A 27,989-nucleotide genomic window follows, 5' to 3' on the forward strand; every position below is an offset into this window, starting at 1 on the left:
TTGTACCTGTATGTGCTTTCAGAACTCCTCATCTGTAAACCTGGCCTGATGATCTGCTGCTTTTCATATCTATAGTGCTTTCAAGCCCAGTGTAACAATAGCATGAGGGAAAGACAAGTAATAACACGCCGTATTACCAAGAACAGGACCACAGGTTGCTTGCTGGAGCAGGGAGACTTTGCAATTCTTTAGAAAATTCCAGACCATGACTTCCACACATTTTCCCCCTTCACTATGCTTCTCAGTACTTAACATCTGTGTTTTACAGCTCTATGGCAGGAAGACTCAAGAGCAGAAATTCAGATTAGAAACCCAGTTAACCTGGAGATTTCAAAATTCCACAGAAGTATTCTGAAGTTTTGTCTTCAAGTTGTTTCTCCACATTAGATCTTCCAAGAAACGTCACTTAAAGTCACACAGACAATGCCACTACTAGACAAAATCTGATCATTCCCACTTTATCCCTGCATCTTGAGCAGATTTAAGCAAACACCACAATTACAGAATCAAACTGGTAACACATACTAAATGTTAAAAACTGCAGGAAAATCCCTAGTAAGGGTTTGTTGAAAGAAAATCGCCATAACACGTTAGGTTAAACTTGCACTGGGACTTACTTACCTTTCTGTTGCTGTGGAGCTATTGCATATTCAACATGTAAAGACAGTACAAACTGACTTTGAGGGAGAAAGAAAATTAGCAGCAACAGATACACCACTTTGCCATAGATTTATTATTTTAATATTCTTGCTTACTTTCTGCCAGTAACTGAAAAACATATCCATAGAGAATCCGACAAGCTGCGCAATGAGGCAACAACCTCCTGGGAATCCTTGGGGCATTTTCAGATAATCTACATAAGAAACCTCAGGAATGCGATTCTATTATCACTAGGGTGTAAGTCAATAAAAATGGCACCCTTACCACAACTAGAAACTGCAAATAAAACGAGTAAAGTGGCATGTTGTTAAACGAGAACTAAGTAACTGGTTTCTACATCTGAAAAACTTACTCTATTTGAAATAAGTTTTTTCCTGTAAAAAGTCAGGGAACCTTGATTATTTCAGTTAATGTTTAAAATTCAGCCACAGTCCTGGATTTATTACTTCCAGAAACTCAGCAGAATATCTGTATATTAGAGTCCTGCTTAATAGACTGTAAATTTACTACTTTGAAAGACTCATGGAGGCATCCATTATTCTGCTTCACAGACGGCAATGTTTTCAGCCATCTTTTAGAAAGTTTCCTTTATCTCAGTTAAATCCCATTAGATGTTCTTTCCAGAATGTAAGATTCTGCAGGTTTTTAAAACCTGTTATAGAAGACTTCCCTTGGCAAGACCCTTTATTTTATAGGCTCATTTCTAAAGGCAGAGTGGAGTTTTCTAGACTGTCTTCTACGGAGTAGCAAATGGCACCTTTCTGCATAAACGAAAGCTAGGGAAATCCTTCACAGAAAATTGCATAGCTTAGACCTTGGAGCTCAGATGTTTTTGTGATAATGTAAAACTATCTCTTTAAAACACAGTTGATGTAAGAAACCAGGACCCTTACTGCAGAATTATGATACAAATAGTTTTTACTGTTCCAAACCTCTTGAGTAGGCATCATTCAATATGACACCTTAGTTTAGTAAGATGAAGTGCAGAAGATTACAGTTCTATGAAGTTAGAAGTGTCTTCTTTAAATCAGATAGATGTATCACCAGGAGGTCTTAGAGCTTGAACAGTTTTGAACTGAGTTAAATATTTACAAGAAAGCAGTCTTCATAATCATTTGAACAATCTAAGAAAGCATAAAAATGTTCCAGTTCTTGGAACATCCCTAATGACGATCAGGAAAGTACTAGATTGTACTCACTGCAATCAAACAGCTTCCTAGAACATATAAACAGTATGGAGTTATTTTGTTTTTATAAAAACACATAGCTTACATAGACATCTCAAAATGCACTTTGAAGAAATGCACGTATTTGTGGGTAGTTTGTAAATACTAAGAAAATGCTAAGTAGCCCAACCAAGCTTACTGTTGTGCATCTAAAGATTTCATTCACAGCTTTGTTTTTAAAGGTGTCCTGAAGTTTTATCTCTTCTCATTCCATATCACTTAGGCTAAAGTCCTTGGGCAGTTTCTCAGCCTTAGAGCTCTCTAAGGCCCACCTGTTTCTATCAATTATAGATGCATGACTCCACACAGTCCTGATAACCATACAGTCTCATTAGAAGAGCAATCATGCAGTTCTTTTCTCAGAACAGCTGCAAAGCCAATACTGACTAGAATCAGTAAGACATTTTTATGCTCACTAAAAATGTAAGAAACATGATCACAAAAAAATCCTAAGATAATATTTGGGTCAAAAAAGAATTTTGAGTTACAATTCACTTCTGTGATCCTTTAAGTTAAGAGGTACATTTCCTTGCTGTGGGCCACACCCACTGTCTGCAAGACTGACAAAATCCCAAACAGAAATATTGTATGCCACTAATGACCATGGAGACAACACAAGTAAGAAAGGAAGTAAGAAAGGGCAGGTTTTATTTTAATGAAATACCATATTTAAAAGCATGAAGAACCCATTTTTGTTGTTATTTCTGAGAACACTGAAAATCACTGGAATTAACACCATCATCACCAAATTTTACTGAAAGCTGTTAGGACAGCCTCTCCTATTGTCCCTAAGTAGTTGTTAACCAAATAAATAAACAAATAAAATTTCTCAACAAATTAGGCATCCGCCTTTCAAATGCACCCTACAGCAGGTTCTACTTGCTCTGAGTGAGAGTTCTCCACCAAGAGCCCATCTGGAGAAGACAGTTACTTGCCATCTTCTCCTTACCCACGTTCTCCTTAAAGTTATACACACATGTACACACACATCATTGATGTCACTAGAGAACTGCTTCTGAATGCTTAGACACTCGCTGTTTAAACAGACAGGATTTTGTACACGTTGTTATGGATATGTTGTGTATGTGCCCAGATCTGCAGAGCATTAGTAAACAGATTACAAAGCAGGCCTGAACAAAAGCCAATGGCATTAATAATGCCAGGGGAGAGGATTTTTGTTTTTTATCTTGATGGTTTTTTTCTATCAGCTAGCAACACAGACTGATTGTTAATGCTAAAGTCTATCAGAAAACCAGAAACTTCTCCATCATAAATACTATGGATAGCATGAAGCTGTCAGCAGAAAAGTCAGACACATATGAAAAGGGCAAATTCTGCTGTTTGACAGTGCATCAGTTTAATTGCTCTGAAAAAAAGATGTTGTGGTAGATTTAGAATAGAGGGACAAGTACAGATGCCCACAACAGGATACTTAACTTGGTAGTGCAGCATTTAATGAAAACAGACAAAACAAATTTATGTTTTTCTTTTATTTACAAGTTGTACAGATGCTGTGTGTTGTTTTCAGCAGAAACATGGTATAGCACATACCAGAACTTCACATAGTAACTAGATTAGCACTGAACTATCTTCTGTACACATGTAAAATACCATATTATACAGTTCTACTTAAACAAAGCTGTGTGTTATCACAATTAAATGCCAAAATAAAAACAAGATCTATTAACTTTTGTTAATAAAAATAACACTGAGAATGTAGGAAGTCTCTGAACCACTCCCTGCCCATGGTTTTAATGGGTTGATGTCTTTTGCAAACCCAACTGCAGCAAATACTCTCATGCACTGCATTTAATCTTGGTGGACTTTGCTGAAATATTTCAGCAACACACCTACAGCAGTGAATCTTTGTTAGTCTAAGTTAGGCATGTCATACACACAACTTCAACCTACCTCAATCACTTAAGATTCTTCCATTTCCCTTTAGATGTGCTAAAAGAACCGCCTGCCTAATTTTTGCAGCTAAGATGGTTATTCTAACTTAATTGATTTCTTGAGACAAGTATTTCAGTAAATTTCTTCTCATGAGATGCAACATCAACTGCTTTGCTGCCTCACACAGATGCCACTTAAGTTTTCTGATTTCTTGTGAAAGCTAAGCATTTCAGCAGAAGAATCTGGCCCTTAAGCAATCATGGTCCCAGTGAAAGGTTTCTGCCCATTTCTCACACAAATTGATTTTTTTTTCTTGAGGCATAAATCCATGGCATTATGATACTATATTTTCCAAAGCAAGATGTTCATATCACACACATACCAAATATACTGTGACTTGACAGTTTAGCTTCTCAGCTTCCTTTGAGAAACTGAGACTAGATATAAACATGGATAAAAAAAACCAAAAAGAAAAAAGACAAACTCATTGTTTCTATGTATGTGGAAAGGAGATAAGATCGCCATTGTTTGTCGTGTGTTTAAAGCCCGTTTTCATCAAAAGAAACAAGTCATCATGATGAAGGCTTTCTTCCCCCATCAGGATATAGCATAAAATCTAAACTACAAGCTGCATGTAATATCTTACTTGTTTCCCTCCCTTCCACCTTCCTTGCTGCAAAGCCTAATTATTCTCAATGACTAGCTTAGCTCATATTTATAACCGCAACAAACTAACTTGGGGCTGTAGTAACAAACTCAGAGCACAGATTATGGTTGTAGGAACAAAAGCCATTAAGTTAGAACAGCTTAGCTATTCAGAGGAGTAAATTCCTTAAATCCCTTAACTTGGGAAATAAACACTTTGATTCACAATAATTTGTTCTCAAGTTTCTCAGTTTTCACTGTTCACTGGAGATAAGTCTTTACAGAGAATTTTAACTTCCACAACTCAGGATTTATTGTTTCACAAAGTTTAAGACAGTCACACCAAATTTCCCATGTTGCCCACATTTATAGGGCAGGGTTTGTTAATTCCATTTGTTTTGGGAGGCATGATTTTTTTCAGCTGTATTGCCAATTACCTTATGTCTTAATGCAAAGGAAAGAATAGTTGTTGAGCCATAAAATGCACCTGCAAGTGCCACAGAAAGCCCTTTTTGCAGATAGCTTGTTTTCAAGTTACATTAATCCGTCACTCAGAGAAGATACTCCTTGCATGTAGCATACACCACATCAACAGGCATGAATGATAAGAGGATAAAAGGGAAGGATCATATTAGAGTAAACAGTATAACCCACAACATTTCAAGAACATGGGAGGCATGCTATTCTTCTGAAATAGCGGTCTGCAATCATAACCCACTAGAGGGGAATACAGAAGCCTAAATATTAAGGGTAAGATTGCTGAGGCATAAACGTAAAGGAATCCGGTGTACATGAGCAGAAGTCACATTTGTTTCCTCCAAAATAGCCAGTATCCAACGGGCACTATGACAATTTAGCAATCAGTAAGAATCATCTCATGCATAATTTCTTTAAAGAAATATTTCCCTTTTTCACTACTTTGTAATCCAATGTTATGGAACTGTAACTGGGAATCATATTTAAAGAACAAATATTCACAAACGTGTTGTATTTGGTGCAACTGCTTTACAAAAACCTCACATGCAAGAGAAGCTCAAGCTGAAAATAGAGCTAAGCCACATTTTCTGTAGTGTCAGTCTGATATAATGTAATTTTAACAGGTACCCACCTTCTGGCTTGTTTTTTTTTCCCCTGCACACAGGAAAGATTGACAGACATGAGCAACAATAAGATTGCAAGAGGTGTGACTAAGTGACAGATGAAACTGGAATAATGTTATAGGGTATATGTTGCATTAATAGCAGTTGCTACAGCCTAAAATTTATTCTGCAAAGGATAAGTGTGCATAAAGTCTACAGAAAAAAGTTACTGTCATCATGCTGTCTAGGAGGTTACCTTCAAGAATGTTTTTGTCTGCACTTAAGCTAGATGTAGCATCCTTCTACTGCCTGATAAAGAACTATACAAACATAACACAGTCGAAGCCTTGGCTGGTCTACTTTGAATCAACTGCTGGTGCTGCAAATTAACCCCTGTGGCAGTAAACGTCACAATGACAATTGTATTCCTTTGTATTTGATCCATATTTATTGCTTTTTAACTGGATCTGACTGTCATTAGGTCCTTCTCTGTCCTTCCTTAAATCAGATCCCTTTAATTAATGATCTAATGATCTGTGACAGACTATTGTCCTTCAGGGATGCTAAGTTGCTTGCTTCTTGAGGTCATCTCCTGCCATTGACATACTTGCAGTTGTTGACCCTTTTCTAGTTGAGTTATGAAGAGTGACAGAAGGCTTTTGGAGGGCAGAGTCAATATTACATTAGCTTCATTGGGCAAAAACATAGGGCGAATAGTGTCTACAATATGGATGCTGCACTTCCTGGTGACCAGCAGTTTCTTGCTCATGTCCTCAGACAGTGCAAGTACAGGGAAAGAAACAAAGCAGTGCTTAGTTGCTCATCTGTTTCATGCTGAGACTACGCAGAAAGATCAGTGTGAAGTTCACCACGTCCTCCATCCTGCTCAGAAATGCTCAGAAGTTTGGCAAGAGGAGCTGCACAGCCTTCAGGCCACAAGTGACACGTAGCATGTATCTCTCCTGATTAAGAGAGACAGAGGCCCAAAGGAAGTATGTCTCACTGAGATGCAAGCCAGATATAGCTTGTGAGAAAAAAATAGTATCCCTAAATCCCCAAGGAAAGACAATTTTTATTTGGGAAGCTAAAATAAAAGCTGAACACAAACAGGAAAGAGAATGAGATTTTGTTAGAGCTTTGATGAACTCTTCAATACTATACTAATATTCCACTTCTGTTCTAGAAACAAACAGTATTTACAAGCAGAAAACTTCAAACTTTTGTAGAAGACCACAACTTTCTCTCAGGAGCTCAAATGCAGCTACAGGTCTTTGTTACAATTCATCATGGTGATTCAGGTGCTCCAAGAACTAGGCTAGCTTTCAGGTAACCTCAAGCTGTATTTAAGGCACTACTTTGGATTTGCGAAGATCTAATTCATTTGCCACTTAACAGTAAGAAACCACTGAGATTCAACAGCCACTGATATTAGCAGAAGTCCAACAATGTAATTAGGCTCTTTTCAACCAAAGCTGCTTCCTTTCCTTGGTCCAAAGCAGTTCACTGTAGTCAAACTCCACCGCATTCTGTGACACACATTTTCACAAAACACGCTAGCTTAGAGGATTCAAAAACTGAAGTATCAAACAACACTGAAAACTAAGTTAAGAAAAACCAACCATCTTGCAAAATGCACTTCATTCATAGCTTAGAATATATGGGGAGGTTCATTTGAAGAATCTAAACTCACATTGAAAAGGTAAAAGGTTTATAATTAGATGAGCCACTTTGAGATTAAAGGTGTTTTTCAATACCATGCTTTTTGGAGAACATGCAGGACTCTAGGGATCATTACTTGCCTTCTAGCAAACACAGACAAAATTGAAAGCAGGTTATCAACGGACTGTAGGCATATTAAGTGCTTACATTAGGAAAACAAAGGAATGATATAACAATATATAAATAGTTAAAATAACTATTCCCAATAATTATTTCCCAATTTCCAAATTAAAATAATCCAAAATTTTAAAAATTTTTATTATCATGCTTCCACCTGTACCACCACTTACATGAAATCAAAGTGAGTTAATGAAATCGAATTAATCTGAAATCCCGGAGTGCCTATCACTCTGCTCCTGTGCGTGCCCCAAAGTGCTGATCAGCTCTCACATCAACCCTGTTTTATATAAGGTAGGTGGCACCACCACAGCTTTGCTGGAGAAAAGCAAGCACTGCCCAGTTCTTTGAAAGAAGGATTAGAGGCACTTGCAAGGCAAGGAGGATGGCAAGGTGGTGGCGACACCAGCCAGCACCCCTGATGTACTCACCGAAGGTCTGGAGCAAGACGAGCGAGATGTCAGATGCATGCTAACAGCTGGCAATGGGAAAACACACTGACCCTTGCACCAGTCCCTGGGGAGCAGCCAGCCCACACGCTGCACAGACAGTGCGGCATGCCTCTCTCTGGGATCCCAGTTCGGTGGGAGAGCTGTGCTTTGTTTGGCCTAGGCCATGGATCATTAGGACTTCAGTGATGACCACACGGTTTCTAACTCGATGTATCCTCATCTAACTTGATGAGGTCCTCCTAGGTTTCCAAATCTGTAACTTTTTTTTTTTAATGTGACACTAGAGTGTTTTTTCTTCGTTGTTTTTCATTAGGTAATCTTGCTCACAAGGGTATTAGTAGGCACAGACAATTTTAAAAGATACATTCAGGATTTTCGCTGCTTTTTCTCTTGTTCTATTACAAAGCCTTTACATACCATACAGAAACACCCATGCGCTGTCAGCAGAGGGACGAAGGCAGAGGAAAATAAGTAAGTTACGGAAAAGTCCTCTGCAAACGCTGCAGGAAGACTGAGAAGACACTGCTTTGAATGGGAAAGGTTTAGAACAGGTGTTCATACTGGGGAAAAAAGAAGAGGAAGGACACAGGAGAGGTAGTGCTGGGGCCAGGGCACCAGCCCGAGGGGCACCAGCCCGAGGGGCACCAGCCCGAGGGGCGCGGCTGGTGCCGGCTGCTCCGGCGCCCCCGCCCGCCGCGGCCGCACACTCACCGCAGGAAGCGCCGGAACTCCGCGGGCCCCACGCCGTCCAGCTGCAGCACCTCGCGGGGCGGCCGCCCCCCGCCCAGCCCGGCGAAGAGCCGCGGCGCCCGCGCCAGCAGCACCGCCCGGTGCGCCCGCAGTGCCGCGTCGCCCACACGGATGGTCACGTCGGAGCGCGTCCCCTCCGCCAGCAGCCTGCGGGAGCGCACCGTTACCGCCGTCCCCCCGCCTGGCCCGGCCCGGCCCGGCCCGCCGCCCTGCCCGCCCGGCGCCCACCTGCCGAGGTCCTGCCGGAGCTGCTCGGCCAGCGCCTCCTTCAGCCGCTGCCGCTCCACCGCCGCCGGGCCGGGGCCCTTCGGCGCAGCGCCGCCACCGCAACGCGCCATGTGCCGGCAGCCGCTCCGCTCCACGCCCGGGGCGGCGGCAGGAACGCGGAGCGGGGATCGACAGACGGTCACTTAGCGACAACGCCGAAGGGGCGGCCCGCCGTCTTCACCAAAACAACCGGGGCGGCGCCTTCCTTCCCGCCAACGCCAGCCCCGCCGGGAGCCGAGCGACCGCCTCACCACAAGACACAGGAGACCTGCGGTGCGGGCGGTGGCGCCTTCCCCCCTCCCTCAGGGGGCGTGGCGAGCAGTGGCCTCCGCCAATGAGAGCCAGCGGCGCGCCGCCTGGCCCCGCCCTTCCCCGCGGGCCCCATGGCTGGGGGTGGGAAGGCCCGGCCCTCCCCACCTCCCTCCCCTGCGGCCGGGGCGGTACCTCCCGGGGGCGGGGCGGGGCCGGTAGGCGGGGCCTTCCGGCCCGGCCCCGCCGAGCCCCGGCTGCCGCAGAGAGGGAGCCCTCTGCCGGCCGCCGCCCCGCGCCGGGCAGCCCTAGTGCCCCCGCCCCGGCCCTCGTAAAGTCTCGTCTTTCCTTGCCGCTCTTTCCGAAAAGACGAGTAGCGAGAGCGTAGGTAATCGGTGCTGCCCCCAGCGGGACAGCAGCGCCGGCCGTTTTACAAGCAGAGTCTGGCCTTTGATTATTGCCCATCACATGTCCACCTGCGGCACTTCTCACAGAGAACGGGAGCTCCAGCCTGCAGGCCGGAGCTCCGGGGGGCAGCTCTCCATGGCTGGGCTGGTGGCCAGCACGTCCCAGCAAGCGGGTGCTCCTCAGGAAAAACCGCACTCCCCAGCAATGACTTCTTTGCAGAGAAATTAAACTGCTGCGTAGGTGGTAACAGTCGCTCTACAACACCCTTCTCAGGCAAGGAAGAGCCTTTCCAGCTTCGTAGTTTAAGTAAAAGAAGCGTGTAACCATTTCAAGAAATGCTGCAAATATTTGGGGGAAAATTACCCTAGAAAGGCAGGTTCGATATCCATGGATGGAAAAGGCAAGATCAATACTGTTATCACAATACTGGGGGGACTCTTCCTCAGATGTTGTGAACTGCGTGGAAGGAAGCAGATCGCCAGCCACAAGCTAATACTCGGCTGACTGCACCTCCCGGTCCACTTCCTTGTGAGGATTACAGCAGGGGCTGCGCAAGTACCTGTGTGGGAGACCGTGGCTCAAAAGAGACAACACATGGGGCAGTACGGGACTTGCTGGGACTCCCCAGTAACTGTCAGCTCTCTTCTACTCTGGTGCGGACAGTTGGTTCAGGCTCAGCTGGCTCCGATGCCTCCCCTGATGGGTCCTTGTTCATCCTCACCTGTCCCCAGGGCACCGCACTTGCTCTGCAGGTGGAGAGGGAGCCTTTAGAAACCTGTAGGCAGGTGACTCACCTCGCCTGGGGACTCATGTTTTGTGCTGCTTTTTTCTTTGTAGTTAGCATCCGGTGCTATTCTCCCCTGCCATCACATGCAAGTTAATTCTACCCTCTGTTTCCATAATCACTGTGTCTCTTCCTCCTATAAACACAGGGAACTTGGCAGCAGTTCTTGGAGGCAAGAACAGTAGTTGCTAACATAGGAAGGATAATGCCAATAATGAGGCATTATTTCCAAGAAACTACAACAATCAGCATTGGGAAAGCTGTACAGTGGACAAACACTTCAGCTATTCAAACGCAGTTCTTAGCTTCAGTAAGAAATCTCTCTATAGGAAGTCAGATAAAGGGAGTAGTGTAAGTTGCATTTTATTAGACAGAGGTGGATTTGATACATGTTTTATCTTAATTTTCCATTCTTGTTCAGACATGTTGAGTGTACAGGTTTCCCATTTTCTTTAGTCAAGAAAGAAAAACACATTGCACAAAGCAGCTGCATTCAACAATACAACACGATAGGTATCATTATTCACTTGAAGACTAGAAATGTGCCCAGAAATTTTTCAATCATTCGGTATGCTAAAATATAGACAATAAAAAGAATTAGTTACTGTTTAATGGTAAAATACATTAAAAAAATTCAGGTGAATCTAGAATGAAAACTCATTACTTCCTTCAGTATGGCACCACTCTATTGTTTCATTATAAATTTGTAAAAGGCACCACACATTAAAACTGTAAAGCAAGGGGGAAAATAAAACCAAGCAACTTTCCATGATTTTCTTTCTGTACAAATACATATATATCTTAAGGCAGGTGTTTTTATGTGCAAAATACAAGTATACAGGTAAAACCAATGTTGGTATTATATATTCTCATACTCACTTCTTCTTTTAGCAGTAACATTGGTGTCCAAATGTACAGTACATTGAAAACACTTTTCTCTAACAGAGCTCAAAATAGAAGGCAGGCTGGAAATATGGCCCTGATAACAATTAGTTTTTAAATCTGAAGAGCTTTTATGTAGACCCCTTAAAACATGTACAAACAGTCATTCTCTTTTTCTTGTTTCTTCCTTTAGAAAGGTCCATATCAACTTGTTCACTATGTCAGGTTGATCCTGCTGGAGCCAGTGACTGGCTTCAGACAAAATAGTTAATCTGAAATGATTTTTAACATAAATCCGTGTAATTTCTGCCATCTCAACTTCCATGAACGCATCTCTTTCTCCCCATAAGAGCAGGGTTGGCATGATGACTTCATGGTGCTGCAGAGGTAGGCAGCTTTAAAAATAAAACCCACTTAGTTAGGTCTTTTTTTACAAAAATCACCAAGACAGATTTCAGTCAACTTAGCATTTGAAATCAACATGGTGAAGCTCATTGCAAGCTTTCTAGGTTCCAAGATACCTTCTACAATACCAAGAAAACACTCCTGTGACTCAAAGTCCTTTAATTGTTTTTAAGGATGGCAAAATTGTTAGAAGATACTTCTACTGTAACATGTCTGTAAATCAGCAGTTGATTGCAACAGAAGTCTTATTTTTGGAACATGAATAATGCTTCAGCATGGTGCACACCTCAGGACCCCCATGATCTCGTAAAAGGGAACGTGGAAAAATACGGCCACATTTCATAGATCAGTGGCCTTCCCTTGGTTGATGAATGCTATGGCAAATTTCTGAACCTGCATTATTTACTGCAGGAAGGTTTTAATGCAATATGATGCTTTGAATCACATTTAGACTACAGTGTTCAAGACATCTAGCTACCTGAGTAGCCAAACTGCCTTGCCGAAAATGGTTGTCTAGGAAATGGCAGGCTGCCATTTTTTGGACACGACGGAAGATACCAGGTAGCATGTTTCAGACCTACTCAAAATTAAATAATCATGTAGTACAGCTGAAAATAAAAATATCTGTAGAAGAAGATATTCTATAGAACACTGATGTCTGAAATGCTGAACTGAATTCAGTTGCATTCACTCATCTATGAAATTCATGCTAACATTCAAAGTGCATCAGCGTTCCCTTTACAAAGAGCTACAGTATGTTTTTGGAGGCCTTGGACTTACACACCTACATCTGTATGCAGTGAAAGAAAACTGTTCCTTAAAAATTTGCCTTTCATGGAGTCATAATCTCTTTAAAAATGCAACATCACAACTCAGAGCTTTGGCAGACTAGAAAGCATTTAAAGATAAATACATTATAAGACATTTGAAGAATACTTTGAAGAAAAGCCTTAGAAAGTAAAATGTTAATAAAAATTATACCACCACAATGACCTAGTTAAACTTTCACTAAAATTTTATTATATTTTCTTAATAGTTACTTTAAATGGAATATTTTATAAGTATTTCCTCACATTAAAGGTAGACATTAGGAAAGATACAAGTAGCTAGAAGTGAAAGACTATTTCAACATAAACCATATTAACCCACCAGAATTTATTCCAGCTCATCTGTTTCAGATATGTTGAAAAATTTATCTAATTTATGCTTGAATTGCTTAATCTTAGCCACATAGTGTAACAGACTAGCTGTGACAATTCAAAACAATTTCTACCTGATCAGATGCAAATCTTTAATATCTTAATGCTCAAACATGATTATGTTAAACCAGTAATGTATAAAAAAGATTTTCTGAGCAAACTTTTATGACAAACTTAAGGGCTAGGTTGAAACTTAGGAACTACTTAAGAGACTATGCCCTGTGAAAGGGAAAGACAAAGAAGATGGCATGCATTAGTTTAAAATAAGACAAAGAAATGGAGACTTTGAAGACATTCTTCCTCTCCACTTATACATAATGTCAAGAAATATTAAGTAAAGGTCACTTTAAATAATAATTTAATTTCATTTTGATGGATGAATTCCTAAAATGGCTTTTGTAGCAGTGGATTTAAAATCTCATTTTTCAAACAACCTGACCTCACCCACTGAACCATAGCTTATTCATAATAACAGTTTTAAAAATTGATAATCTGGTGATCTGATTCAGTGCATTTAGACTAATCTCTTTGCGTTTTTAACCCAGTATCCTGGATCTCCTCACTACTTATACGTGCATTTTTTCACTACTGTAGGGTTTACTGTTTTTCTTTTGTGCCTAAGTGCCTTGCAAGATTTGTAGCCTCACTTAGGAAAACTCTACTAGGCTTTTTACACACACTGCATAGATAAACAACCTGTCATTTTTCATTGCCTATGAGCCACACTGTATTTCTTTTCATTCTGGAGTATGGGACATTATATCATGCACGAAGTTTATAGAAATCTCCTTTAACAAGGATTAACACGCAGATTTCACATTTAGAAAGGGAAGTTCCACTTGTGAAGTTTAAGTCTTTGAAAAACCAGACTCAAACCTTCATACAGCACTGTTATACAGTCTTTCTGTAAACAAATACTGAAGTACTTCTTAACTGCTGTAAGAGAAGTAATCCCATTTTCTAAAAAATGGCATATCAGAAGAAATTCAATCTTCAACTGCTTACCTATCTCTCTTAACCAAGCATGATACAAAAGCTTTATGATTTTTATTCCAAAAGTGTTTGTATCTGAAGTATAGTGAAGGAAATGACTGCTGTACTATTTAGACAAGGATGTGTTGGTGATGGATGGAAGTAGGTGATTTCAATCATCTCTTTGGAAATAACTTTCCAGAAAAATTAAGCTCTGAATAATAAAACTCCAGGTGGATAGTAATGAGTTGGAAACCTCTAACACGTAGGTCACCAGTGCCAGCCCACTGGGAGTTATGTTGCATACAAGTCATTAGGATCTAAGTGGTGCTCAATGGCTTATATGAGAGGAAGTGAAAATTTCAATCCTGTTTTAAAGTTTAATGATTGACATCCCATAAGGTGTGACCATCAGAATTGGTGGCAAGAACTGAATGAGCTGAAAACCAGTCTTTTCCTTCTAGTGCAAGGAATTGCTGCATTGTGGCTGATAGCACCTATAATAATCTCTGAATTCAGCACAGATATACTTTCATTAAAAAAATAAAGCAAACAATGCACAAACATACACACACACAGAGGAATTAATAGCTGTGAAGATACCTTCTGATTAATAACTGATTCTAGGCTTTTTTTTGAGCCTGAAAAGGCCTGAAACAGTAGTTTAAACTCTTACATTCGTCTCATCTGAATCCCACAGCAATTCAGCTATCAGCTATCACAGGTATTTCACTGTTACTGTCAGAGAAGCATCTGGTTCATGTGCATACTCACTGATGCGAGGTGCTGTGGCAAATGTACGAACAAGGCTCAGGGCACTCGTGCCTCTCCAGCTCCTCATTAGCCCTACCCTGGGGGCTCCTGCAGTGCAGCTGCAGGGCCAGGGAGCCGCCATGCAGCCGCACAGCTCCCCATTGCCCTTGGACATCCCAGCTGATGTCACCACCGCTCTCTGCATAGCTTTAAATAAGTATCCTGTTACCAGCACAGCCACCTCATTTACTCCCCACTGGTGTCTGTGCTTGGTGTTATCTTGTTTAGAAGAAAATATACCATCTCTCTACTTTCTCATTCCGGTTTTGTCTCTTAGCCTCTACAAGACAGCACCTAGCTCAGATCTCCATTTTCCTCCCAGTATTTCCTTACTGACCGCTCTCCTAACAGTGACAGCATGGAAGGCACAGAAAGAGCAGTAAAGGTGGCACGAGATTTGGACCAGGGAAAATTAAAAGTTAATCCACTTCAAAAATCAACTGTCTTGATTTTAGGGAAGGAAGAGAATTTTTAAAGACTTTTGGGAAGCTGGTCTTGTGTTAGAGAAGCATGCAGGAGATTTAGCACTGTTGAAGACTGGAGGCAGTAAAGGAAAAAAAAGTTCAATTCCACTCTTCTTGGTATAGTTCCTCAAGTTAGGGCTACAGGTCATAAGTAGAGTATATGCAGAGTTAAAGACCTTCTGGCCCTGTTAAGTTTTCGGCAGATAAAAAGGGGGCATCAAATGAGATAGGGTTAGTTTTAGGCTTGGTTACAAAAAAACCTACCCCACCTTTTTATAAAAAAACAGCCCAAACACAATAAAATTAAAGTCAGACATGGTTTTGTAAAGTTACAAGGAAAAGTGAGGGTACCTGACTTGGATGCCATATTATCTAGTAGTAATATCTAATAATAAACTCTTCATAGAGCTACATATGAACTGTAATGCAAACAATTAATTGATGTTAATTTTGTAAGTATTATTTAGAGATGGATTTTTGTGATTGCCATGGGTTCTGTGAGTGAGGAAGGGTCTTTGCTTTATTAGATTTTGAAACAAAGATTTTCCTTACCTGCACTCTGGTTGTGTCACTGTTTTGTGTGGCTATCTCACACTTTGCATCACTTTGCATCACACTGCTTGACACTGAATACATTTGTTACCGTTATTTTGAAACAGGTTTGCGTTTTTTCCTTCTACTTTAGCGGCAGAAGATGCAATAACGTTTTTGGCCTCCAGGGGTCTGTAGAATATTTTACCCTGTTTCAGAATGTTATACTCACCTGAAAATATTTCTGTAGTGGTTAATGGGTCCAGTTAATGCTCCAGGTTGTGAAAAGACATAGAGATAAGCTTCAATATCCTCTGCTGTTAATCTGCAGCCTTTCCTTCCAATTCCAGTGGCCTGGCTTGTAAATAAACTTCTCAGAACCTAGAAAAGGGAGAATAAAAAGCCACCACATACGATAGCTAGAAAATATGGTTTCGCTCTTTCAACAGAACACATATTTCTAAAATCTTTTTATACATTGTTTAGAGTATAGTGAATGGTTTCAATGCTTTTTTTAGAGAGCTATGTGTAAAACACACAGTAAACTTATTTCTGGTATGACTTACTTCTAAATAATCAAGTACAGGCAAATACCAGTATTACCAAGTTCCTCAGTTCTGCACCTGACCTGCCACTGGTGACAGGCAAAGGCAAGTGCAGGCACATACTTTTCTTTGGGATGGATCCCAGCAGCTGAGAGGGCAGAAGGGAGAATGATTCAGGACCCCCCCCAGCTTGCTATGCCCTGTGTGTGTGCAGCACTGGGAGCTCTGCACTGGGCTGTATGCATGTAGGAGGATGCATGCCTGCAGCTGCTTTTTCTCTTTCTATACCCTTCTACATATTTTTAAGGTTATACAAGGTGCTGGCCTTGTTGGTTCCTCAGGCACAGTTAATCACCTGGCTGAATTTGATGCCCAGACTCCCAAGGCTGCCTGCCCTGTAGCAGGCCCTGAGGGATAAGAGGATGTCTCACTGCTCACAGGAGCTTAAGATAAGTCAGCAGGAGTTCCCCAGGCACCGAATATGTCCCACTGGCACGTGCACACGTAAAACCAGCTGGCTGTCTAGGTGGAGTAATGCACTGTAGTGCTGAATGTTAAAAGTATATACCTGAACGCCTCCCAGAAACGCAAAAGCAAGAGTTAATCTCGGAGATTCTATGTACTTATATCCTACTTTATAAAAATATATAATGCTTAAGAAGAAAAATCAGCTTTCAGTAATTGTAACTACATCAGAAGGGATCAATGTAGGTGGCAATTCTTCCATCACACACAGTTAAATATATAAACAAGAGCACTCATTTTGCTCACCTTGAAATCATTTACTGTAAACATGAATTCAGGAAACCATGGCATTTGGAAAAAGAAGTAGTAACCAGATTTAATCAATTGTGATGGATGTCGTAGAATGTATTCTGAAACAAAAATGCCCATGAATTAAAAATGAAAACTGATGACTCAAACAAAATTACTGTTAATATTACTATTTTTTAAACGTAAAGGAATGTTTTAAAAATACTACGTTAGAACGTGCTATGTGACAAAAGATGATTATTGTTTTAGGAATAAGTATATGATGTGGCCATTAAAACATACTTCTTTTATATGTGTTAATAGAAACAGTCAGCAAACCGGAAGCCTGCCAAAGATTAGGTGAGGGCAGTGACGTTGGAGAGTTTAATTGCATGATAGGTTTTCACTTGGAGATCTATTTGTGTAGCTAGTCCAAAGCACTTCTTTCAGCTGTGGAATAAGAGGTGTAAATATAAGTCTTTAAGTATTTCTCTCATCAAAGATGTGATGCACAGAAATCTGTATATGATAGTCCACTGACATTCTAAAGACAGCATCAATCCTGTTCATGAAAATACAGAATTTTTCTAACAGTTGTCTTCTTGGCAATTTCAAGAACCGTAATCAAGATTATATAGTGTCACTTTTTAAAGGTGTTGGAGCATATATGACAAAAGAAAACAATATAGCCAAATTTGCCTTAAGTATTTTTGTTTTAAATTGTAATTTTTTGTTTCCAATGAGTTGCAAGAGCCAACACTGACATTCAAATATCTCACTTCCTCGAAGCAACCACAGAATGTATGCAGGTGCTAGGAAGTCTAGAACCTATCCTTTACAAATGCAAATTTGGGAAGGCAAAATTGCACTCCCAACATAGGAGATATCTCTGAAATATTAATTCTGACAGTGAATAAAAAATGGGTTTTAAAACAAAGTAAATTGAAGTGTCAGCTATCTTCTAAGCTTTCATATCTTACACATTCTTAAATTGCATCACCCATTATAGTTTTCCTTGATGGACCATCATCAACACTGCTCACTTTACTGTTCTGCACAATTTACAAACTGTGTATTTTCATTTAATCCACAGTAGAAAAAATTTGATCCAGGGAGTCTTTATCAAGCTACAGAACAGATTTTGTACCTTAACAAATATGCAAACAAATACTAAGAATACTATAATAAAATATATTTGTCTTCTATACAGCTTGGCTCCTGCTCTCAGTGAAAATACTGCAAAAAGCTCCTGCTTGCTCAGGTGGTGGTGAACAGACCTTTCCTCGGGTAAGTGAGGCTTAACTACCTGGCAAAATGTTCTTTAATATCTTAGAAAGGTGCCCAAGAACCCTGTGAGAACAACATGTGTGAATGGTTCTGATTCCATGGTGGTGTAATGTCAGATTTACATTCAACTGAAATGAAAATTAAAGCTGCACTGAGTATTCTTAACTATTTCTGGGGAAATGGGGTGACTTTTTTAATGTAAATAGGGTAGGGTCAGCAATTGAAGAAATTAAAATTAGTGAGATACTACTTTCATTTTAATTACTGAATGTCGATCTAATCCCTATGAAATGTTTTGTAATTCTGGGTAGCAGACAAGCTCAAAGCCTGTCACACAGCAAATTTTGCTAGTGCACCTAAATCCTTGTTTCAGTTCACTACTAGTACATTCCTGAGCCTCTAGTAAGTAGCCTGGAAAGGCTGTCTTGTTCCAATGAATATTGTACAAGATCATAAATTGTCGCTTGTCACCTAAATCAGGATTAAATTCTAATGTCTGATTCACATTTATACAAAGGCTGTTTTATGCAGATTTAATAATGCAGTGAGGCCTTAACCTAGCTGTCATGCAATATACACCCCTGTTCAGGGAATTTTATCCTGCCAAAGTGGTATAAAACAGGTTCATGTATATGAAAATTATGTTTGTGAACCTTCATGGATTAAGAAAAAAATCAGTAAGTTTGGTTGCAAGCACTCCCACTTCCTACAATAAATTATTTCCAAAGGTCAAATACTTGATACCTTACTGCTTCATAAAATACAGTCCAGATTGTGAGAGGCACTGTGTACTGGCAACTTATCTACTGAATATCTAAAGGGGCAAGTAGTTAGTTCTTCTTTAGCAACCTCAAAGCAAACACAATCTTAATGAAAATGCAGATACTCTGGATTAACAAAGACTATTATAAAACTCACCTGTGAACACAGAAGGATGGGGGAAATTAACCACAATCAGCTTAGTCACCATTTCAGGGTAACATATAGCCACTAACCAAGCGATCATTCCTCCCCAGTCATGGCCAATCAACACACACTTGTTGTATCCTACCACATAAACACAGATTTGTGCTTTTATTTCAGTGGCATTTGTATCCGTACAAACTATCACATACTATAAAGTAATTACTGGGCAAAATAGGTGGTCCAGCACATTTATTAATGTAACTACTTAGTACTGCACTGCTTCCATTACTAATGGCCAGGAAAAATAGTGCACTACTATAGTTAAAAAATTAACAAATAATTAAAATTATTTAATTGGGCTTCAACTACACTTTCACTTCAGTGTCAAACTAAAGTCACTCCGTACTCAAATGGCCACCCTGTTCACATCTTGGCTGATGTAGGGTCAGATATATAGTTCAACTTGCAGTCATTATAATGCATGTCCATTTGTCACATTTAGGGAGTTTGGAGTTTGAAACTGCAGACAGAAAGACTGAGCAATCTCCTGAGCCCCTCCTGAACAAAACTAATCCTTATGAATTTCATAATCCTTATGAGGTTATCTAAGCACTGAACATCATCATTATGCAAAGAGTGGGCATTATACTTAATAGCCATATATATAGCATGTATATACACACACATAAATACACACATTTATATGCTTAGTGGGCAATTTTTAAAGTTCTCGGCATTCACATACTTACTCTTCCATCAATAAAAATGGTAATTTAACAGCAATAAAAAGGGGAAGAAAAATCATAACTGTGTTTTTGAAAGCCTAACCATTCCTCCTTTAACCACTGCTGGAACACATACTGTATTGTCAGATACCATCACCCTCCTCATTGAGGACTGTAATGCTGAGCACATAACCAATGAGATGTATAAAAGCCAAACTGTTTAGAATTCTGACATAAATTTGAACACAGGGTCAAAGCACCTTATAACCCCTCTTGAATAAAATCTTTTGATATATATTCAAGTTCTCCAAAAGAATTTAACTTGGGGTTAGAACAAACAAAGATAACAAGCCTCAGAAATACTTTCTCCAAAAAATTTTAAATCCCTATAAAATTGAATTATGATGAGAACACTTCTCAAGCATAACCATGGCATTACCATGGAGATTAACACAACCAGCAAAGGTCGGAAAATGTAAATGCTGTGTGGGGTCTGCCTGCCCAATCTTTTGACAATATTCAAACATCACAAGCAAAGCAAATCCTAAATTAAAACCTTAGAACTAGAATCACTGCTTTACTGTTTCTTCATGTGAAATGCAGTAAGTTGTTTCACTATCGGTAGAGTATCCAGGGAATTAAAATGATTCAGAGAATGACAGTCTAATGCCTTGTGTTGCTATTGGTATGGAAGAGAAATACCCTTCACTAGGTGTTACAATTTATCGCCAGAACAGCTACGCTTCAAACTGAACTGGAAGGGCAAATTTTGCAGACTCGCTTGAGCTCTAGACAGTTACACCATGTATTTGCCACAGGGAGCAATGTGTCCCTTGTTCTCCCTTCTGTTCTTCTCACTGGTGTATAAGACATAGTCATTCAGCTCTTGAGAACTGACTACTGTGCAGGAGTAGTATTTTGGGATTTTTTTTTTTTATTCTACCTTGTTTGTGCAAGAAAAATGTCATCTGCTTTATATTCTTTGGTCTGCAAGTGCTATTAGACTCTAATTCAGGACATTATCCACTAAGTACAATGGTTAGGAGTAAGCAAAGACCTTCTTAGGGAAAAAGACCATAGGTTTATACTGCTGGATTTCACAGCACATAGGGAAAATATTTTTTTAAACTCATGATGGAAAATCATCTTTACATTTTATACTGATGTATACATCATAATGAGAAAACAAACCTTTTTCATTGATAATAGTCCATAAAATATGACTATCCTTAAGTTTATATCTATACATATCTGTAATGGGTATATATTAAAGAGAATGGAGTCTTAAAAAATATCAATACTAGATCTTTATGGCTTTTTTCCCTGAAAATCAAGCCATTTATGAGCTGTTTGTCTTCTACCAACGCACCTAGAGATTCCAAAATATCCTTTATATCTGTTATCAGGCAATCTAACTTGTAATTTTCTTTGTGAGAAGGAGCATCTGTTTCTCCATAACCTCTCAAATCCAGGGCCACCACTCGATATTCACTTTTAAATTCCCGCAATTGATGGCGCCAAGAATACCTAACAAAAGGGAAAAAAAAGTTGGAGTTATAAGGTCAAGCAGTATGGTACCAAAACACACTCAATGCTTTTGCTCCCAAACAGTTGAGGGTAAATTAGCATGGCTTTGTTTGCAATGAAATTCTTTTTTTCTTTCTGTGGTATGCTGATGGTTCTTCGTGGCTATAGTAGTTTTGTGCTCCCTTCTTGAATTCCCCAGTAAGGAAGTGCAGCTGCCAGAAAGCGGGCATGGCTAGAGCCAGGTGTTTCAACAGTTCCTGGAGTCTGGCATGGTCCCTTTGCTGCAAAGGAAGCAGACATAAACCAGAGCACACAGAGGACTATTCTGTTTTATCCTTGGAGCCGTAGTATCATCAAAAAAACTAAGGTCTGAAAAGCTTTCTCTTCTCCCTGGTTTGCTCACACAAACACATTTTGATGGATAGGGAAACATGCCTCAAGGCATGTGGTTTTTTTTTCTTTTCAGAAAAGGAATGTCAGATAATTCATACACTAAATAAACAAAAGAAGGAAATACAATGAATAACAAATGAACTTAGTGAAGCTTATATGATTTATATTATGTACACTTTCATCTGTATCGCTATACTACCAGAACTGCTCCAGAACAATCTCAATGTGTTGGTACTACACAAAGTATTTCATTGCTTATGTTTCTATGCAAAAGAGTGATAACATTACACACATTAAAAGACATACAAGATTAAGAACTCAGGCAAAGGCCTGGGCTATTCCTCATTCTGTAATAGTATGTAGTGACTAGATTTGTGTTACGAAGCAAAAATAACAAGAAAACGGTGGGTCTCATCCTGCAAGAGCTACCTGCCTTTCAACTAGTTATTGAAGCCAAATAAATTTCAGAATAGCCAGTACCAAGACAGACATGGCCTTATCTTATACTGTAATAGACATAAAAAGAGATACGAAAACATGATCCTTCTAGGCATATATAATAATGGCTGCATCCCTCTGTCCTAGGATCTAGTTTTTACTACTGCTCTTGTTTCAACAATCTCAGCTAAACGATATGTAACAGTTGGATCATCAGCGATCGTAAGAGTGATGCAGAGAATTCTACCTTAATTCAAGCAGTGTCTATATTAGACCATGGGCTCTTCCACTTTAGCTTTGCCTCCAGCCTATTAGGGATTTTGAACATAAGCAATATTACAGTAACACTCATTAATTATATAAATTTGTATTCATATAAACAGAACAGTCAGAACCTTTTCATTTCGGTGCCATATAATGCAAATACAAGATATAGCTAAGATCTCCAGGAATGAAATTTTTAAAGGCATTATACAATGACTTGTAAGCTGAATTTGCCATGGTAACTGTTGTAGCTATCCTACAGACTTCAGTAAGAAGAAAAAATGAGGCCCATAAATAAATAAACAAATTATTTTTGTTTTCAGAAAACATCTACTTGCTGTCCTCATCTTCTGTTTTCACAATAGTCCATCAATCACCACATGTCTGACCTACCAAATGGGTAGGTTTTATATTCAAAGACATCCTTTACCACATCTGAAATGTAACTATTGGATAACTGCTTTGCAAGCAGAATTTGGAAATGTTGGTGAATGCTTTCATTTTCATAAGGTTGAATAATGGAAACTATTTTGTGACTCTCTAATCCCATTATTTCTGAAAGGCAGCTTGTATAAAATTTAGCAGCTCACACACAAGTCTTATAGGTACCCAGCTGTCTCAACATACTATGCCCAATTTCAAATATTTTATTATTGTCTTTCCAGAACATTGGTATTAATTTTCAAGTTCTTATGCATCTAAAGCACTTAATGGCTCTGGTGCATTATATTCTTAAGTGATCTTTCATCTTCAGACAGTCTCAATCGCTCACTAAGGTAAATATTGTCTGGTTATAGTTGTCCTACTTATAACCTTGAGACATTTGAAGGCAGAGGATTTGTTACAATTAAGAATTGTAACTGTGAATCATATAAGGTGGGGGTTTTTTTTGCTAGCCAAATGATACAAATCTGATGCTGCTTTAAATGTCTCTTAAATTGTGATTATTTTATCTTGTGCTTATTCTTACATAAAAAAATCTTCACTGATTGAGTTAACAAACCAACATCAGCATGGGTAGCATGACTGTTTTACAGACTATTGGCGTGCAGTCTTCTTTTTAAAAACAGTTATATAAACTACGCTACTGGTGGTCCCAGTGACCTATATAACAGTTTCTCATTCATTCCTTTTGAATGGTCAGATAACACAATATATGAATTGTCACTTAAGGCATGACTCACCATTCTAAACTGTAAGAGTGGCTTTCTGCTTTTTGAAAATGATATACCAGATCTCAGTAGAATACTTATATAAAATGTTAAATTTTCCATTACTCTTCCCGCTGTAGGGGAAATCAGCTATAGTCTCAGCTGTCTTATCATGTTAGAATATGCATTAGGCAAGATATGCATAATGTTTGCATAGAACATGCAACTCCCCCATCTAACTGACTTTTTACTCAGAGTTTACAGTTTTAATCTTTTTAGATAGCAATTTATTATTAGAACAATCTACTTCTTTGAAAATTTATCTTAAAAGAAATATGACTTTCTACCATCATCTTCAAGGCTGTTAGTATCTATAGGAAATTGCTAACAGACGAGAACTGACCTCTGTTTTACCTGGGTCAATTTATCATGGTATGACCTGAGTCCAACTTGAAAGACCACAGTTCCAACAGTGGAGCCTAGCTCCATATCTGAGTTTAGAAAGGAAAAGGATCATTTAACTTGCTGAATTACTGTCATCACCGCTTCCACTATTCCTTTATTGTTTTTTTGATGCAAGTTCTGTAAGCCATGCTTCAGTAGTTAAACCTGGCAATGACAGCCCGAGCAATTTGGTTAAATCATTAGACACATGACTGCTTTTCATTGTTATAAACAAACATTTAGGATTGGATTTGATTCATCATTCATCTTATGATGAACTAATAATAGAACCTTTTTCCCTGAGTAGCATTCTGAAATTAGGTTGCATAATAGCGTATAGAACTCATAGTTCTTCTTCCCCTCCCCCAGTTAACAATTAATGTATAGTATTTTTAATAAATGCAGCAATCCATATTGCACTTAACATATAATGGCTCCTCATTTTAACACCCTCTGCTATCATTCATAAGTTTAGCCATATTAGTACGAATGTTATCCAAACAGGAAAGTCATTAAAAATGAGCAGTTCCTTCCCAAAGTTTGAAGAAAAGTGTACATACTTGGGGAAAAATGGATTGACAATGCAAAAAAGATGGTTGGTTTGCATCAGCCTGCAGAATTTTTTTATGCATGCTGCAGTTAAAAAATGTTTCAATGGTTTGTTCCCTACTAAACTTCATGCCGTTACTTAGTACTCATAGATACGTAACACGGATCACACTGGGGATACTTAAGCTGAGATGATCGCTCTCAGGTATCTTAAGCAGTCTCTTTTATACAAGAAAAGGGTGTAGGGAGTTTTACCAGAATTCTGGAAAGCCATGAAGCAGCAGCATGAGTGGTTTACCCCTTTCTCCGGCAGCCACATAGTGGAATCTTAACCCTGAATCCTAAAATGAAAGAAAAAGAAGTGTCTTTTTATTGCTGCATAGAACTGCTATACTAGAATTTGAGAATGAACATGGTTTCAGACAATATTCTAAGAAACAATGTATTGCCCCTGAAAAAAAATATCAGTTTTTATGTCAGTTTTTGAAGCTGAAGTCTTCTGCGATTCTGAGATCAGGTACCTGCTACACCCTGGCAATGCTGAGTATCCCACCCCAGCTGCCACAGCTTCTTCCAGGTAGAACCATCTTTAATACATGTCAGGCTATGTTGACCATGTGCCAGTTCAGCCATGAGCACGCTAACCTTTCTGAAGAAGCACTGCTTGGCATGGTGCCTAGGAAATGCAGATTATTGTCGAAGCTAGCACCTTGCTTTCACGCAGACACCAGTCATGTGCTTTACAGAAAGATTTTGAGATGCAGTATACTTTCAGTTAGTTTGTAAGATTCTGCAACTATTTAAAACTGACACATTGCTTTTTGGCACAATAAAGGACTGCACAGATTCTTAAGAACCAAAAGCAATCAAAATCAAGTAACTAGAAAGCAAGTGGTTTATGCTCGTTTTTACCGTTCAAGGTTTCAGACTCGCTTCAGAAAAGAAAGCCTTAATGTTATAATCTTATTTCTCCCCTGTCTATAATCACTATTTCTGATGCATCTTTTAAGAAAATAGGTCTTAACGAAAATTACCAGCAGGCAAGTTACTTATTGTTAGCAGTGCTGAGGCTGAACACTGAAATGCCATTGAAATGAATGGAAGTACATAAGCTTACACTAACTCAAGGTCAAATCCAGCAGAATTTAAATAAACTGAAATCATGACCTAGAGGGTTTACTTAATTCTGGCACAGAAGTGGATACAGAAGTTGGGAAAGAGTTAGCTCACAAAATACAACACACTGTTTAGAAGTCATGTGAAGGAAATTGCAGGAAGAAGGGTTGTACAGCTCCTGAACTAATGTCAGAGCCTGCACTGTCTCTGCTATTTTAAAGAGAGAAGAAAAACCCCGTACCTTTGCTGTACCTCAAGAACTTACATCACACCAAGGATCACGTATGCATAGAAAAAGTTTTTCTTGCCAGAGGTACTTCAAATTCTCTGAGCTACCTTAGCACTAAGTCACTGACCAGCTACAAACCCATTAACTTATGTCTTGATTCTTGAAAGGGCTCTGAAAAGGGAACATCTGGGTTTTTTATACTCACTATGGCTATAGTAGGGACTTTTTGCTCAGTTCTGCCCAAAATTACACTGATACTTCTCGTCTGCCAATTAAGTTAAAGTCCCTAGAGCTAAAAGTATCTATGCGTTTCTAAGTACTTAAAGATCTCTTCCTAGTACATCTTAGGGCCATTACACCATCTTCACCATTCTCAGCATCACTCTGCCTTTGATCCTTTTATATTTAAAAAGGTAGAAGATTCTCAGTTTCCTTCCACAGTTTCTCTTCTCAATTTAGTGAGTAGTGGGTAAGCCTTCCTCCATCCTGCTTCTTTCAATTAGTGTCCTCTAGGGATTTACCTTCAATGTTTTTATTTTAATCTATTTATTGCTTTTAAGGGCATCCCCTTTACTCATATAAATTCAATCACCACTCGTACAGCAGCAGTTTACATGTCACATGCCCCAAACTAAGCCCATCCTCCACCTTTTCAGTTGCTCCTTTCTGTCCCCTTTCTTCTGCCCCCTCCCGAAACAGACATGGGATGTTGCCATCTTTTCTGAAACAGACTTTTTTCTTAGTTTTCTTGAAATCTGTAGGGATCTGTAGGATACATGTGTTTGGAAAGTGACACATTGGCCTGCTGTTACCCAAGGGTAAGAGGGTTTCATATTTCCTGAAATGAGCGATAGGCTGTCATATTGGCAGCGATTTGATTTTCCCCCAAATGCTCTCTTACTGCTGTCACACCCCCCACTTCCCCAGCAACCCATTCATTTACTGCTTGGTGCTATAGGAAAAAAGAATGTTTCATATGAGTGAAAAAAGCATGCACATGTCCCCTAACAATAGAAAAAAACCCCAAGCAAATAATGAGAAACTGTGAAGCTCGATAGTTTCTATTAGTACCGTTTGGCACAAAACCACCTGCACAGTTCCCTCAGAACTGAGATCTTTGTGCTCGTTTTATTAAAAATAACACTTGACAAAATTTGCAGTGCATTCTTTGCTCACCTGTAACTACAAAAGAAACCAAGCCAATGCAACTTCAGTTAGAGCGTTTGGTGGAGGAGCAAATCACAGGTAGAGATCTGAGACAAGCATAGACATTGACTGGTGGCTTCCACTGTACAAACCTGAGAGACGGGACTCCTCTTCTTACTCTGCGTTTTCCCCGCGACCCTGATGCGCCAAAGGAGCTCCCAGGCGCAACTGGGCAAACCGTAAATCACAGGGAGGGCACGGCAGGGCAGGGTGCGGGGAGCAACAGGGCACGTACCCTCCCGCGGGTTGCGAGAGACCCGGGGCCGCCGAGGGCCTCTCCCGCCCGCCGAGGGCCCTGCACCCCGGCCGGCCGGGCACCGCTTCGCGCCCCCCGGCAGCCGGGCCGGGCCCGGCCCGGCCTGCGGCCCCTCCCGGCGGTCCCCGGCGAGCGCGGCCGGGCACGGCACCGCTTCCCAGGGGCGGCAGGGGCAGGCGCAGGCAAGCGCATATATGCGCGCAGGTGTGCGGGCACGCACAGGAGAGCACGCGCGGTGCCCGCGCACACGCGTGCACAGGAGGGCAGGCGGGCAGGCAGGGGTGCCGCGCACGGGAGGGACGCGCGCAGGGGCGCGTGTGCGCACGGCGGGGCCCGCTCCCCCCGCCCTCGCCCTCACCTTGATCCGGACGTAGCAGTGGGTGCCCAGGGAGGGGTCGTTGAGGCAGGCGGGGGGGTTCTCCCGCACCACCCAGCGGAAGGTCTCGCCCGGGCGCCGGCCGATGCTCCAGAGCAGCCGCAGCCCGGCGATGCAGGCGCACACCCCGCAGTAGCTGTACACCAGCGCCCAGAAGAGCAGCGCCCGGGCGGCCACCACCACCCGGCGGGCGGGCGGCGGGCACGCAGCGCCGGGTCTCGCCATCGGGCCCCGCCGCCGCCGCCGTCCCCGCCGGCCGGGAGGGGCTCGGAGCGCCGCCGCCGCCAGGAGCCGCCCGAGCGGAGGCAC

General features: G+C 40.6%; 2 protein-coding genes across 2 annotated transcripts in view; both read right to left on the reverse strand.

The window, feature by feature from the left end:
- Positions 1-8,879, reverse strand: part of BTBD8 (BTB domain containing 8) — a 35,568-nt gene extending 26,689 nt beyond the window's left edge. Inside the window, exons 1-2 of the mRNA XM_059822052.1 lie at positions 8,770-8,879; positions 8,503-8,688 (exon numbers count right to left, since the gene is read on the reverse strand). Coding sequence (XP_059678035.1) covers positions 8,503-8,688; positions 8,770-8,879 — 296 coding nt within the window. The remainder of the gene's footprint in view (positions 1-8,502; positions 8,689-8,769) is intronic.
- A 2,252-nt stretch (positions 8,880-11,131) lies between these two features.
- EPHX4 (epoxide hydrolase 4) lies at positions 11,132-27,905 on the reverse strand. The gene is made up of 7 exons (XM_059822102.1): positions 27,663-27,905; positions 24,753-24,838; positions 21,101-21,258; positions 19,019-19,147; positions 16,832-16,935; positions 15,748-15,896; positions 11,132-11,526 (listed from the first exon to the last, which is right to left on the reverse strand). The coding sequence occupies exons 1-7, from the start codon at positions 27,903-27,905 to the stop codon at positions 11,295-11,297; spliced, it is 1,101 nt and encodes a 366-aa protein (XP_059678085.1). The 3' UTR covers positions 11,132-11,294.
- Positions 27,906-27,989: the final 84 nt, after the last annotated feature.

The sequence above is a fragment of the Gavia stellata genome, chromosome 10 (assembly GCF_030936135.1).
Source record: "Gavia stellata isolate bGavSte3 chromosome 10, bGavSte3.hap2, whole genome shotgun sequence".
Taxonomy (NCBI): domain Eukaryota; kingdom Metazoa; phylum Chordata; class Aves; order Gaviiformes; family Gaviidae; genus Gavia; species Gavia stellata.